This window comes from Loxodonta africana, chromosome 17, assembly GCF_030014295.1.
Source record: "Loxodonta africana isolate mLoxAfr1 chromosome 17, mLoxAfr1.hap2, whole genome shotgun sequence".
NCBI lineage: Eukaryota > Metazoa > Chordata > Mammalia > Proboscidea > Elephantidae > Loxodonta > Loxodonta africana.
In genome coordinates this window covers 4347200-4363294 of record NC_087358.1, presented here as the reverse complement: position 1 = coordinate 4363294, position 16095 = coordinate 4347200, and the positions used below count along the sequence as shown (strand labels likewise).

Sequence of the window (16095 nt, the reverse complement as noted above, 5' to 3'; positions counted from 1 at the left end):
CGTTATGCAGATGACACAACGATGCTTGCTGAAAGTGAAGAGGACTTGAAGCACTTACTAACGAAGATCAGAGACCACAGCCTTCAGTATGGATTGGACTTCAACATAAAGAAAACAAAAATCCTCATAGCAGCATCACGATAAACAGAGAAAATACTGATGTTGTCAAGGATTTCACTTTATTTGGATCCACAATCAATGCCCATGGAAGCAGCGGGTAAGAAATCGAACAACTTATTACATTGGGGCAGATCTGCAGCAAAAGACCTGTTTTAAAGTTTTAAAAAACAAAAATGTTACTTTGAGGACTAAAGTGCACCTGACCCAAGCCATGGTATTTTCAGTTGCGTCATATGCACGTGAAAACTGTACAATGAATAAGGAACATCAGAGGAGAATTGATGCATTTGAATTATGGTGTTGACAAAGAATACGGAATGTTCCACGGATTGGCGTGAACAAATCTGTCTCAGAAGAAGGACATCATGCTTGGTAGATGCAGCAAAATAGAAAATATGTGTGTGTGTATTGTTATACATGTATGTATGCATATTGTTGTTATTGTTAGTTGCTGTTGAGTCAGTTCTGACTCATGGTGACCCCATGTGTGCAGTGTGGAATTGCTCCGTAGGGTTTTCAAGGCTGCGACCTTTCAGAAGCAGATTGAGGTAGCTCTGGGTGTGTTCGAACTGCCAGTCTTTTGGCTAGTTGAACGGTTAACCATTTGCACCACCCAGGCTCCTATTTATATTGACATATCTAGACATAGCCTTAAAAATAAGTGGAAGGAAACCACTGTAGGAAAAATATCAAAACTGAGGTACATAGAAGACTTGAAGAGAGAGAGAGAAAAGAGATGCTATGTGCCTGCATGGAAAATGGATAAAGAAAAATGGTAGTTCTTTGTAAGTGAGTACATAATTGTAAAATTCCAATGTGATTTTAAGTCCATGGAAGAGTAGATAGGTATACAAAATGGAGGAGCAGTAAAGCTAGGATCAGCCCATTCAGACACAAATACATTTAGGTATAGTTACTAAAATATTGTGGTACTGTTACAAAAATAGCTCAGTAACATTCGTGCACGCTCACACGTAATGCAGAAGGAAAGAAGGGTCATACTTCAGTGTCTCTGAAATGATCGGCTAGCTCTGTGGGGTGGGGGCAGGGGCGTTTACAGCTTGGTCTCACATCCTATTATAAAACAAGATACAGCAGGAATTAAATTTAATCATATGCCAAGTGTAGAAGAATGGAGATAAAAACACTTAGGCTCTGGGGGACAAATGGACAGAAGACATAATCAGGCTGTTCACAGACAGAAAAAGCAGACGACTAATTAAACATATAAAAGAAAGTCTTTTGTTTTCACTGATTTTTAAGAATGTAGATTGTTATACCCTTCCTGGAGATTAATTTAGTAATAAAAACCTATGTGTACATGTAGTTGTGTGTGTGTAGGGTGAGTGTGAATTCTCAAACATACACTCCACGTTCTCGGCTTCCACGGACAGTTTCTCCCCCCTCCACTTGCTGTCAGCCCATCAGCTCTGGGAAGGTAGACTAGTACTTGACATTTGAAAGGCACTGTTTTTTTATTGTTTGTGTTGTTGTTAATTAGGCATATCTGGGAAGAAGTAGTATCTCTGACTCAGAAGTACTTTTAAAATTTTTAGTAAGTGATCAGTATGTTTAACTTTTGTATCTTGCGACTTCCATATAAAATCAGAGTAGTTCTTCTATGATGTTGTAAGAATTAATGATATGTATGTATGAATAGGAAATCCTGGTGGCATAGAATAGTTGATATTTCATGTCAGGTTATGCACTATGTGTAAAATTAGCACCTCCTAAACTGGCTGGGAAAACAGATCCATTTTACATGGTCAATTAGGACCGAGCACTGATTGCAGAATTTTCCTTTTCATGAAAAAACTTTCACTAAAATTTATTATTTAATAAAATACTGATCTTGAGAGGTTCCCACTTGAGACTCTCTAGCTTCAAAGAAAGAATGAAAATCTACCGTCTTAGCCCAGAGAAGTAAAAAAAAAAAAAAAAAAACTATTAATAAAAGCAAGTCAGTAGTTATGGTTTTGATATGTTCAAGAACTCTATACTTTAGGTACTTTTTTTTGTGGCAGAAGTAGATAAAAAATTTTATTGTTTCAGTCTTCAAAATATGCATGCTAACAATTTTATGTTTTAAATTGGGATTCATTTTTATTCCTAGTCTGAATTAGAGAAGCCTAGAAGCCGGAAAAAACCACCTGTTACAGACTCAGAGGAAAAATTAGGTGTTGATGACCTGAGCAAATTAGTCCAGGAACAGAAACCTAAGGGCAGTCAGCGTGGCCGAAAGAGGGGCCACACGGCCTCCGAGTCAGATGAGCCGCAGTGGCCCGAGGAGAAGAGGCTCAAAGAAGACCTGTTAGAGAATGAGGACGAACAGAACAGTCCACCAAAGAAGGGTAAAAGAGGCCGGCCACCGAAGCCTCTTGGCGGAGGTATCCCTAAAGAAGAACCAACAATAAAAACTTCCAAAAAAGGAAGCAAAAAAAAATCGGGACCGCCAGCAGCAGAGGAAGAGGAAGAAGACGACAGACCAAGTGGAAATGTAGAGCAGAAGTCGAAAAGCAAACAGCACCGGCCGTCCAGGAGAGCGCAGCCGAGGTAAGTACGTGCCACTCTAAACCGCGGGTCTTCAGTTACCGTGTGAAGAATCATAATTTGATGCTATCCACGTTTGGGTCTCCCCAAAGCAGAGCAGAATCTCCTGAAACTAGTGCAGTTGAATCCACACAGTCCACACCACAGAAAGGACGTGGAAGACCATCAAAAACGCCATCACCATCACAACCCAAAAAAAATGTGTAAGTTGTAAATAATATTAAATTTCAAACCAATTTCAAATTATTTTGTGGAAGTTCATAAATATATAAATATAGCTAAGGCTGTATTTAAATCCTCATATATTTAGCCCCATTAGCTAGGTAAGATACTATTTTTATAAACTTACCTAGATGATTGATATCCCAAGTAACCCCCGGGAACATTTGTTCATTTCTACGAGTTTATAAATGAATATTAAACAGTTTTATTATTTCGTATGGGGCACAATGGTTAAAGTGCTCAACTGCTGACTGAAAGGGCAGCAGTTCAAACCCACCAGTCACTCTGGGAGAAAGATGGGGCTGTCTGTTTCCGTAAAGATTACAGCCCTGGAAACCCTATGGGATAGTTCTACTCTGTCCTATAGGGTCGCTATGAGTCAGAATTGACTCGAGGTCAGTGGGTTTGGTTTGGTTTATTTCCTGTGTAGACTTTATGGTACCTAAAGAGAAGGTAAGGTATTTTCAGTACTTAGAGCCCATTGAGCATATTGCCTCTTCAGTGCACGCTGCAGTGTTTCTTCATATCTCCCCTCAGCAGCTGTTTGTTTAGGAAACGTGAAAATAGCATTTACACTTCTGCTTTTATTCCTGTGAACTTGTAGCAGGAAATTAACAGACATCAGTTTTCTTAAGTTATAATATATAGAAATTAATTACCCCAGGTCGATCTAAATTTCTTGATGCCTTGGCTATGTTTGTTTTCTAATCTAATTAAAATATCTATATATAAGGAGCCCTGGTGGTGCAGTGGTTAAGCACTCAGCTGCTTACCAAAAGGTCGGTGGTTCAAGCCCACTAGCTGCTCTGTGGGAAGAAGATGTGGCAGTCTGCTTCCGTAAAGATTACAGCAGTGGGTACCCTGTTGGACAGTTCTGCTCTGTCCTAGAGGGTTGCTATGTGTTGATATAACTGGATGACAAAGTTTTTTCTTTGTTTTTAATCCATATGTAGTTTTGGATTTTCACAAAAACGCATATTTATAAGAGAGTTACAATAACAGTTTTGTACGCAAGATGATGAATGTGACAGGAACCCAGTGGTGTAATTTGTAGGTTTGGCAGTATTTTTTGTTCACTGATTTAAGGGGAAGAGAATAGCAAGTCTTTGTAATATTACTAAGAAACCCCTGCACTCTTTCTGAGTGTGATTCCATTATGTAATCTTATCACCAGCTTGACTTTCCAGAGTTGCCAGCATGCCTTGGTTAAATAGATGTTTTTCCTGTTCTTTGTTTTATTTATTTTTCTCTCAGGTAAAAAATTAAGGTAAGTGTATTTTTTATGGCAGCTTCATAGATATGCTTGGATTCAACGAAGGAAAATCATGGTTTCTAAACAAAGGATTCTTAATGAATGTTAAATTCCTGTGATTAATTTTATAGCAAGGAAATAACAGAGAGTAAATATCTTCCAAGCTCAGAAAGTTAATTTGTTTATATTTCAGCATCATAAAGTTAAGCATATAGTATTGCCCTCATTGTCTACGATTACACAAGTCCTGCCATGAGTGTTCTAGATGAGACGGGTACTTCTTTTTAAAAATCAGTGCAGAAAAGAATTCCGTAGCCTGTCTTGGGATAGGATTTACCCTCACTGGAAAGCTCTGTTCATAGCTAGTATAATAATGTGTTAGTATTTGTCTGTTTTTCTTGTCCTGACCTTAGTGGGGTTGACAAAGATTTTATCATTATGTTTATGTAATAACCTCTGTCATTCCTGAAAAACTGAACCAAGTAAAAAGTTACTAACTTCTAACCATGAAGAGAATACATGTTTGTTCTCTATTCTGATGTTCAAATTAAAGAGTCAGTTAATAAATATAATTGTTAAATATAAGATTTTTAAAAGAAAAAAATTACTTAGTTTGAGCATCGGTTAAATAATATACATTTTGTAGGGTTATGGAAGCGATAAGCTGTATTTCCAGCTTTTTAAAGAATGAATATGACTCAAGGTTGATCCATTTGACTCCCTGGGGCTCCTGTGGTTGAGAGAGCACTAGGTGCCGGGGATACAGTGGCAGGAACGGGCATGGTTCCTGTCACTGGGACTTTCCGTCCAGCAGGTGTGTCATCATTAAATGACCCCACACAGATAGGGAAGTGTGAATTGTGATCACACTCTGAAAAACTGTAGCAGAATGATGTAGGAGGATCAAGGATTTGGGAAAGTTTCTCTTTGGAAACTGAGAATAAGCTAATTCCTGAGAATACAGGGAATCCTCAGTTTACGATGACGTTCTGTTCCTACAACTCCGTCTTAAGTCAGTTCTGACATAAGTCCAATACCTCTTTTTTTTGTTGTTTGTTTTTTACTTTTCATTTTTATTGCCTCTTATTATAAGCACCTGTATAAACCTGATCTTTATTTAAAGTCTTCAGGGATGGGCATGAGAATGAGAACGTCAGCAAATAACACCCTGCAACATTGTATGTAGCACATGTTAGTAATGTAAGGTGTAGAAAAAACAGAGGGTCGTAAGTGGGGTGCATCATAACTTAAAACCGTCATAAGTCGGGGACCATCTGTACGTAGAAATGAGACAAGCAGGGAGGAGGGAGAGGTACTTTTGTTGGGGAGGAGACACTTTATTTGTAGGTTCTAAAGTGGGGGAAAATCTTGGCAAATCCAGAGAGCTGAAGGAAGCCGAGGGTTTGCTGGATTGTGGTTGTGGGAGTTGGAGAATAGAAAGAAACGAAAGCTGGCAGGCAGGGACCGTCTGCAGTGCCCGGGATGCTGTGTTAAGGATTTTTACAAAATTATTCTCAGTTGAGTGGGGAGTTACCGTGGTGAGGGTGTCGGGGGAGGCTTGACATCAGCTATTTTTACCTAGGAAAAAGCAGATGAAAAATAGTATATTATTAAGAAAGAGTCCAGATTTTCATCTTGGAGTAGTGTGGTAGGTATAGAGGAGTTGCATTTTACTGAGTTGGAAAAAATAGAAGAGCGAATTCGAGGTGACGGCCTGGATCACACTTATTTTTGTTACCTGGTAGACCTTTGTTTCTAGGATTAAAACACTGGTTTGGGATTCAAAATATAAGAAAATTATTTCTTGTCTCCTAAAGTAATTGAGGATAGAAATAATGAGAAATCACGAAGTATATAAAGTGCTTCCTGCGACAGAGTGTAGTGATCTCCTAAAGACCAGACTACTCATCTTATCCTCATGTGTTTTGCCCCAGCCGTGTAGGACGGTCCAAACAAGCCGCTACGAAAGAAAACGACTCCAGTGAAGAGGTAGATGTGTTTCAGGGTAGCTCTCCTGCCAATGATGATATCACACAGGAAGAAACAGAGGAAGAGGAAGTTTCTACAGTGAACGTATGTGTTTACTGGATGCCGTAGTGCTGGTGTGGAATACGAGAATATAGTTGGTACATATTTGGTCAGACCCACTTAGTACTTGCTGTTACTTATAATTCTAAATGTACTGTTTTTCTTCGTTAGTTGTAGTGTCATTTCATCTATAGGCTTGGTTAGTGGACAGAACATCTTTTATGGAAACCCGAAACTAAATGAGAGTAGTAGGTGAGCCCAGTGGAAATGTAAATGTCAAGTCTAAAACAATGTGGAGAAGAACGAGTAACAGTCTAACATGGACACTTCAAGCATTTAGGTTGTAGCTTGATTTTAGTGCCCTGGTATCCATTAAGTATATTGTTATTTATGTGTCATGTTTCTGTTTGAGTTTCACGGTAGAGTTTGTGTATACAGCGATGGGAGATTTGGCATTGATTAAGGGTAATAGTTGTACAACATGATCAGTTTGATTGATATCACTAAGCTGTACACCTGAAAAAGATTGAGTTAGTAAATGTTGCATATATTTTTACCGAAAAAAAAAAAAAGGACAGCTGCTGACACTGCTTACGTACAAGCAGACACCCAGAAGTCTGCCCTGAGTGTTGTGCTCTTCTAAAGAATTATCTATATGGGATCAAATTGACAACAGCAACTTGAAACGTTAGATGAGAAACTTAGGGGCTTGTGAGTCTATGTTAATGCTGGTGGAATAACTTGGAAAGGATAGCAAGAATGGTCACACAACTTAAAGAATGTGAGCAGTGTAACTGAAGCGCACATGTAGAAATTGTTGAATTGGTTATGTTTTGCCGTGTGTATTTTTGCCCCCCCCCAAAAAAAAATTATAAAAGAAAAACTATTGAGTAAGTTGTTAATTAAATTAAAACCCTGGTTTGTTTATATGCCTGTTGTTAATACTGATCCTTTTTGAACTAGAGTTTTATGCTTTCATTAGTGCTTGCCAGTAAATAGCTTTATGTGTAAATCTCAGGTTATTTATGTGCGTTTGATCGTTGTCAGGATGTAGACTCAGTAGCTCTTTTTCTCAGAAGGACAGCCGTCATTCAAGCATATGCCCGTGAGCGTCAGGTGTTTTCTTTCACTACAGAAAGGTGTGTAGAAAGATGATTAATCCGTCTGTTGATTGTTCTTGTGAATGGTGGCTTCTGTTCGTTTCTCTCTAGAATTATTAAACAGTAATTGTTTTTTTTTTTTTTTTTTTGCTCTTCTGGAAAAGGCTGTGTATATAGGAAGAAAGGCCTTGGTGATCTGCATTTGAAAATCAGCCAGTAAAAACCTGCGTCATAAAAAAAGGGTCCTGTTCACAACCAGTCAAGCGGCGGGAGCAGGCGGCCTTTGTTCTCTTCTGTGTGGAGTAGCCATGAGTTGGGGGCTGACGCAGCAGAGATGAGGACAGGAGTTGGGACATTCCTTTATAGGTCTAAGGACATGATGCGAAGGCACAGAGTGGAAAGGAGAAAGGTTTCAGGGAAAGGAAAGCAAGGAAAATCAGGAATAAGTGAGAATAAAGATTGTCTTACAAGTGTGTCCCCGTTTTAACTACGTATCCCTTGGCTTTCCTTTTAGGTGCGGCGGAGAAGCTCTAAAAGGGATAGGCGATGAGCAAGTGTAACCAAGAACACTCTGTTGAAAGCTTTGAAAAAGATCATTTTTTTGTCAAGCTTGGGGCTGCATAAAACTTTTGGTGGACAGAATGGGACTGCCGAAGACTGGACAGCTGAACCTTACTTTTCTGACCTCATGTATTTGTGGTCACCGCTTTAGCCAATGCACATGCTGGTGACATTGACTCTGGAGTCTTGTGGAAGTGTGGTGTGCGATGGCTGTGTAGACAGAAACTAAAGAAGAAACTTGTAAATACCCCCCCCCCTTTTTTTTTTTTAGTGTTTCTGACTTCTAAAGTGCTTGTATAGCTTCTACCTGCGGCTTTAAACTGACAGTACCTGACTGTTTATTGGATCTGTTGATTTGAAAAGCGTTTGTTAGGATGCTAGATCGTAAGCAGTAATCTGTCAGTATTTGTATTTGTATTCTCTGCGATTTTACTGTGAAACAAATTTTTCAACAAATGGTGTCATTTTCTTGATGTCGCTATTTGTTGAAGAGGTCAACGGTCTCTTCCCCTTTGTGTATCTTACCTAGTGTTTACTTCTGGGCACCCTTAATCTCCAGAGGTGCTAAACTGTCTGCCATTACAACCGAATGATGTCTCTGATGGGATGACACCATGCAAATTGCTAAATAGCCCTTACGTTGTTTGAAATATTTTACACCTCAGTATTGATCCCAGAATTTTCTGGCCTTCCATGGCAATGAAAATTTAAGAAGAGAGAGATTTAAAATATTTTAATTTTAAAGAGTGTGTTATAAAATAATGTACTGAATTCTTTATACCATTTTATCATCCCTTTTCAGTTTTTATTAATCTACTGTATCAATAAAATTCTGTAATTTGAATGAGTTTTTAATAGTCTAGAATGTTATTGTGTATAGATATTTCCTCCTGAGCATTATGTTCAGAAAATGCAAATTATTACAATTATTACACTATAATATAAAATCTGATATATACACATTATAAAATTCCAGTTCTCCGTACAGTGTAAAGTTGATCAGAAAGAAAAATTTTATTGATGCAGTGTGTCTTTATAAAGCTGTTCTTGAAAGCCGAGTGTTTTGTATTTTATAGTGAGTTGCATGTTTATAAAAAAAAAAAAAAAAAAAGTGCTGACAATGGGATGTGCTTTTTTCTGTAAATTCATATTTAGCCATCGTATATGATAGATTGCCCATAACATAGTTTTTCATCAAGAGTTTATTATTGTACTTTATTTTGGAGCCAAAAATTGTTTGGGGGGCAGGGTGGGAGTGATATGTCCAACTATATCAACTACTTAGGTATCACAGTCTTAGGAACTTTGAGTGAAATTCCACTTTATCCAGGTTGGGAGAAGTGGAAATTTATTTGGATTTAGAGCAGGTCTTTTTTTTTTTTTTTTCTTTGTTGTAGTCAGCAAAATACAGAAACAAATTACTTAAGGCAGTATCCTTTACACAGTCATGTAAACTGTGTTTTGAACCAAAACATAGGTTACTGTATAACGCTGAACTGAATTTATTTTAGTATTTCTGGTGCTGTTTTAGTGGTTTCTTTGTGGTTGTCAACATCAGAAAAGAAAATCATATTCTCACTTATTAAATTTATCACGTTGAATGATGGACCATTTTCATATAATACACCATTATTCTTAAGGTATATTTCCAAGATTGGTTATACCAGATGGGGGTGTGATAAAGATTGGTTATACCAGATGGGGGTGTGATAAAGATTGGTTATACCAGATGGGGGTGTGATAAAGATTGGTTATAGTAGATAGGGGTATGATAAAGATTGGTTATACCAGATGGGGGTGTGATAAAGATTGGTTATAGTAGATAGGGGTATGATAAAGATTGGTTATACCAGATGGGGGTGTGATAAAGATTGGTTATACCAGATGGTGGTGTGATAAAGATTGGTTATACCAGATGGGGGTGTGATAAAGATTGGTTATAGTAGATAGGGGTATGATAAAGAAACTACTATTTTGGAAAAGGACATTTTACTATTTTCCAGTGTATATTGCAATTGATGTGATTGTTTCTGTTTTAAAGATTCTTCATGTTTATGAAACAGCCTTTTATTTAAAAAAAAAAAAAAAGTTTGGAGTTGTGTTTTAATCTCTCAGTATTTAGTTATTCTTCATTTACAACAGTACTGACACCAGTGATTATGGGAGGCTGCTGTATATCAAGGCAGCTAACGTTGGATCAAGGTCCATTGGTTTTTAAATGTTTCACAGGCTCGGTTCTCCCAAGTAGGCTATTTCTACTCAGCAGTACAAAGGCATGTTTCTAAATCTATAAAGAATAAGGGATAGCTTTGTATTTTTGTCTTTGACTAAATTGCACCGGAAATGTTTATGGAAATACATCTTTAAGACCATTTTATAAAACAAATGAAAAAATGATCTTGAAACCGATTGTGCAAGATTTTTATTTGCCTGATCATAGTTAACCATATTTCATTGCACTTCAGTCACAAAAAAGTGTTCATTGTAGATTTTGTTCATAATGCCATCGAGTCTGTGATTTTAAAACTTGTCTGTTGTACTTTTTTGGGGAGAATTATGATGTAAAATTGTCATTATTCTGTAGCAAAATAGGTACAATAATGATCAAAGTTTGGATGTCCTGAGTCTTCATCTTAGGGGATCACCTTACTATGTTTAAACTTAACATTTCATGTACTAACATTTGGGGAGCCACATACTTCAGCTAGAATAAAATTAAGTCTGTATAAAACATTAATTGCTAACACCGGTTAGCAAATGTCAGTGATGATGTTCATTTTGAAAATATGTACTGTATAACATTAAGAAGATACTTCACTCACTGTAACAAGTTCCATTATGAAAATCTTACGATTTCTCGGTGAGGTTATCTTGCTGCACTCTGCAGCAAACCCGTTTAATCCACAGTATAATAGAATTTCTTGCTGCAGTGCAACAGGAAGCTTTTTCAGTGATCTCCACTGTATATGTAAATTACAAATGTGGCTGTAAAACTTGTCCCAGGTATTAAAGGTTAAATTACTTTCTACGTCTTCTTATAACTTGTAAGTTTGATTTTTAAGATTTACTTTTGCCCACCTGAAGACCGTCAGGAATTTAGGAACTTGTTTAACTTAGCCATATCTTCCCTGTCACGTAGTATTATGTCACCATAATGAACCATTGGTATTTAAATAGATAACCAATTTTCAGACACAGTTTTGGATTTTCTGTGAAGTTGAATAAACATGAAAGTTAATATAATTTGTATTTTATTTATGTGAGTCAGTATATACTTAAATATGTGTTCTAAATAGAGAAAGACACATTTTGATGATTTTAAATTTTAGAGCCTTTGTTTCACGAAGAGGACATCTCTTTCCCAGTAACATTTTTCAAAATTTTTGTCTAAACTTCTTGATTGACAGAGGTTTACTAAGTACCATGTAAGTGATAGTATTGCATAACTGAAGAAAATAAACCTACAATATAAACTACAAAAAAGAAGGCACTAAGAAAGTAGGTTGCTAGTGGCAGTCTTATTAATTTGTTCACCAAGTGTTTATTAAGTGCCTACTGTGTGCCAGGCTAGTTACAGAGGATAAAGTGTGATCAGCATAGACCAAGTCCCTACCCTTTTGGAGGTTGCATTCTAATGGGAGCGAGGAGAATAAGTAAACAATAATTAAATATATAATACCACATTGTGAAAAGTATGTTAAATTAACAAAAAAAGGCAGGATAGAGGGTAGAAGAGATTGAGGGAGAAGCTATTTTATATACTTTAAGGCTGTGTTACTCAGTGTATAAAATTTAGGATTGCTGTATCTTTATGATGAAGTGACACCTTTATAATTACAAAATGTCACTTGCTATCTGTAGTTAACTTTTTGTGTACTTCGTCTGATATTAATATAGCCATACCAGCTTGGTTTTGGATATTGTCAGTATGAGAAAACTTTTGGTCTGACCATGTACTTTCAGCCTATTTATGTCCTTAAATGTTGTGTAAATAGTTTGTACTTGGGTCTTGTTCTTTTTTTAGAGTGTTTAGACCATTTACATTTAGTGTAATCACTGATCTAGTGGGTTTTAAGGCTGCCCTCTTGCTGCTTATTTTCTTTTTGCCGATCTCTGCTTTGTTGCGCTGGTTTGTGTCACTGTTTTCGTGGTCGCCCTGCAGTTCACAGGGTCTGTGTTTGGCTTATTACCGTCTATTTCCCATTAGTGCTTTTGCCACCTTCTGAGCCATGCAGCTTCACCCTGTGCCACAGTGGTATTTTATGGTTACAAACCCCACAATATTACTGTGCCTTTAAATAGCCAATATTCTTTGTGTTTACCCATAAGATTTCTTTTCTTTGCTGTTACTTTTTTTTTGGCCGGGGGAACCCAACTTGGCCGGGGGAGGCGGGGAGTAATTCTGTGCTTCCATGCAAATTCATTTTCCTTCAGCTTAAAGGACTTCTTTCCTATGGCTCGAAGTGCAGATCTGCTGGCAGTCACCTGAAGTCATCATTGGTTTGTTTGAAAGGTCTTTAATGCACCTTCATGCCTGAAGGAAATTTTCACTGAATATGGAATATTTTAGATTGGCAGTTATATTTGATACTTACAAGTTGATGTTCCATTGTCCTCCGGCTTTTGTATTTGCTGTCAGGAGGTCAGCTGGAAATCTGGCTCTTGCTCTTTTTAGGTAACATACGTTTTTCCTAGCAGTTTTTAGGATTTCCTCCTTACATTTTGTTTTTAGCAGTTTGACTGTGATGTGCCTAAGTATGGTTTTCGTTTTTATTTATCCCACTTAGAGTTCGCTGAGCTCTTGAACTTGTGGGCTAATGTCTTCTGTCAGTTTTGAAAAGTTCTTTTCTGTCCTCTCGTCACATATTCATGTCTCCTCCAACATGCGTGCCTTTTATGTGCTTTTCTGCTCTTTCCATTCTTTTTTCTTTCTGCTTCCGTTTGGATATTTGCTATTGATAATCTTCAGATTTACCAATCCTGTCTTTTCTCGTTTCCAGTCTGCTATTTAACCCATCAAATGAGTCAATTTCAAATATTATTTTTCAGTTCTAGAGTGTCCAGTTAATTATGTTATAGATTTCATTTCTCTGTTGAAAGTCTATCTTTTCACCTGTCCTTTTCTCTCTTTCTTTAGCTTTAGTTATATCATTCAAATCTTTGTGAGCTAACGCCAACATCTGAATTGTGGGTCTGCTTCTGTTGTCTTTCTTTTTTCTCTTAACTATCACTCACATTTTCCCTGAGCATACTTCTTCTTCCTCTTCATAGGCCTTCTACTTTGTTTATTAGTGCAGGGCGTTGTGTATTAAAAACCGTAAGAGATTGAAGTCGATGCGATTTACCCCAAGAGAGATGATTCGCCTTTTTCTCTGTTAAGCATTGGAGGAATCAGTCACTTCAGTCTGTGGAGCTGGGCCTGGATTGCAGCTTTAGGTAGGCTCAGTGCACTTGTGTCAGGTATCAGGAGGGCATGACTTGTGTTATGTGATGGCCCTCTCTAGCACAACAAGGCTGTCCAGCCCAGCCTCTCAGCAGGAAAGCTGTTTTATATAGAAAAATCAAAGAAGGCTTCTTTGAGGCAGTGACGTTCATCATGGACCTCAAATTAAGTGGTCAAGCCATGTGAATGTGCAGGAAAAGCGTAAGTGAAAAAGCTCTCCGGCAAGCAAGAGTGAACCTCGTGTGCATCAGGGATTTTGAGAATGTTTCTGGAGTGGCAGGGATAAAGGGGTGGGACAGGAAATTGGGAGGAAGCCAGGACCCAGATCAGACCTGGATGGCTCCGGGGACCTTCGTGGAGCGTTTGGTGGGAGTGCATTGTAGGGCTTTGTGCAGGAGACTGGCAAGGTCTCTTTTTTTTTTTTAATGTTCCTCTGGGTGTTGTGTAAAGAACGGACAGTGAAACGCAAGGGTGGAAGCTCAGAGTGTGGTGTAGGTACAGCGGTAGTCCAGAGCGTGGGTGGACATCCAGCACACAGTGGTGGGGTAGAGGTCGTGAAATCGTAGTTGGACTCGTGGCACCTTGGTGTTAACGTGAGTGGTGAGAGGTAGTAGCTGGGTTCCTGACAAATTTTGAAGTCACAGCCAACAGTACTTGCTGGTGGGATGGATATGGAAATGTGAGGAAGATGAGTCACAGACCACTCCTGAGTTTTGAACCTGAGAAACTGAGTGCCTGTCGATTCCGTTTTCCAAAGCAGTGAAGATGGGGTAGGTGGGCGGGAGATAATCTCCAGGATAAAAGCACTTGGAGCCACTTCATCAGTGTCAGCGTGTGATGCATAATTTTTAGAGGCTTTGGATATTTGGGTGTCAGTCTTTTGTGCTTCTTCCTATTTAAAGATAAAGCAAGTTGGCTTCCACAATAAAAATGTGGACATTTCCTAATTTCTGGCATTCCAAGATGTGAGAGCATGGAAGATAAATCTGTGTGTTTTTACAGTTACTTGAATTCGGTAGTTGGTGGTGGTGAGCCGATGGAGTTTTCAGGTGAGTTAGTTTAAATCTCCTTGGCAGTTAAATTCTCCTGGGACAAGGGCATGTCTGCATAGGACTCATGAGTATGTCTTTCGTATATACCAAGATACAGAATAATTTTCCAATTACATAACAGGTCGCTATGAGTCAGAATCGACGCGACGGCACTGGGTTTCGTTTTTGGTTATAACAGTTTACTAATAACTTGATTCCAGCAACCATACCAACAAGCTTGACTAGTACTTGTTGATAAAATACAGGAGATGCTTCACAAATATAATGCATCAATTGTCATTTCTCTGTGGTGACTTCGTCTAACCTGAGTAAGTCCAGGTAGGGACAGCCTAAACCACCTAAACATGCATCACCCATCAATACATACAGGCAGTCCCCGACTTAGGACGACATATTCCAGTTACAAGGAACTGCAGCTACAGCCACACTTAAGGATGTCGTGTGTACAGCACCATGTGCAATGTTGCATCATCTGCTGATGTCATTCTCAGTTGCTCAGTTTTATGATTTACTGTCCAAAACACAGAGCCCTGGTGGCACAGTGGTTAAGAGCTCGGCTGCTAACCAAAAGGTCAGCAGTTCAAATCCACCAGCCGCTCCTTGGAAACCTTATGGGGCAGTTCTACTCTGTCCTATAGGGTCACTGTGAGTTGAAATCAGCTCGATGGCAATGGTTTTGTTTGCTTCAAAACACTGCCATGTAGCAGGCTATGACCTGGTCTACCATGAAAACTAAAAAAGGTATTTGACATGTCAGAGCTGACTTGCTACGGAGTCGTGGGAACGGTTGCCCGTTGTCGGTCAGGGGCTACCTGTATTTATACCCATATCTTCCCTGCAAGCTTTTGACTCATACATCTAGCTACCCGCTTGATGTTCTCTATAGACTACCTCAAAATGTCCAAAACTGAATACATGAATCTTTCTGTCCCAAATCTGGTCGTCTCCCTATATTTAAAAATGGAACCAGTACCCAGCTAGTAAGCAACTAAATCAGAAACCTAGGCATTGGCTCGACTCCCCTCTTCCCTTACCCCACGTTCAGTCTGTCCTCTCGTCCTTTTGGATCTACCGCCCATCACTTCTTGAGTTTTTCTACCTTTCTCACCAGTTTAATGTCCCTAGCTTTTGGCTCTCACCATTTCTTTACCTTGACCTGACCTGCTCTCATTTAGTTCCTGCCCCGCCTCACGTTCTCTCAGCGATTCCATCTCCTTCAGCATCAGCAGCGCCCACAAACAGCACAAGCCCTACAGCCCTTTGATACTTCACCCGTTTACAATAGCGTTCCCTACAGAGCTCTGCATGCTGGGGCACTCCTATCCAGCTGGTCGTCTTCAGGATGTGCCGGTTACACGGTTCTCTCGGTCCCTTGTACCTAATACCAGGTGGTACGAGGCTGGACAGAAAGTGTAGAGGAATGCCAAAAATGTACAACGTTCTGTTTTCTCTGGTTGTACACTCTCCTTCCACTATGTGTGGCTGTTACCTGTGCAGATACAGTTAAGCATTTCCCTGGGGAAGCCTTTCTCGATTTCTGTGATCAGGGCAAACCTTGCCTCCCCTCACCACGTCGCTTAGCGTGATATTTGAGCTGTTTGATTGATGCCATCGCCCCCAACGGCAGGCTCCGGATGACAGGCGGTGCCAGCGGCAGGCTCCGGACGACAGAGGTGCCTGTTTTGTTTACTTGTCCATCTCTAGCACTTAGCGCAGTGCCTGGTGCACGTAGTACTCATAACATTTTATGTTCAGTTGCCTTTGAGT

At 39.0% G+C, this 16095-nt stretch overlaps 1 protein-coding gene across 9 annotated transcripts in view; it reads left to right on the top strand.

Moving 5' to 3' along the window:
• The window catches only part of PDS5B (PDS5 cohesin associated factor B), a 205264-nt gene extending 190539 nt beyond the window's left edge, over positions 1–14725 (top strand). Inside the window, exons 31-35 of one of the 9 annotated variants that reach the window (XM_064269922.1) lie at positions 2234–2673; positions 2763–2873; positions 6079–6217; positions 7249–7311; positions 7787–14725. In XM_064269922.1, the coding sequence (XP_064125992.1) occupies positions 2234–2673; positions 2763–2873; positions 6079–6217; positions 7249–7281 (723 nt within the window). In that variant the 3' untranslated portion in view covers positions 7282–7311; positions 7787–14725. Of the gene's footprint in view, positions 1–2233; positions 2674–2762; positions 2878–6078; positions 6271–7248; positions 7312–7786 lie in introns of those variants that run through there. The other 8 variants (XM_064269925.1, XM_064269926.1, XM_064269923.1 and 5 more) reach the window with 8 other exon arrangements.
• Positions 14726–16095: the final 1370 nt, after the last annotated feature.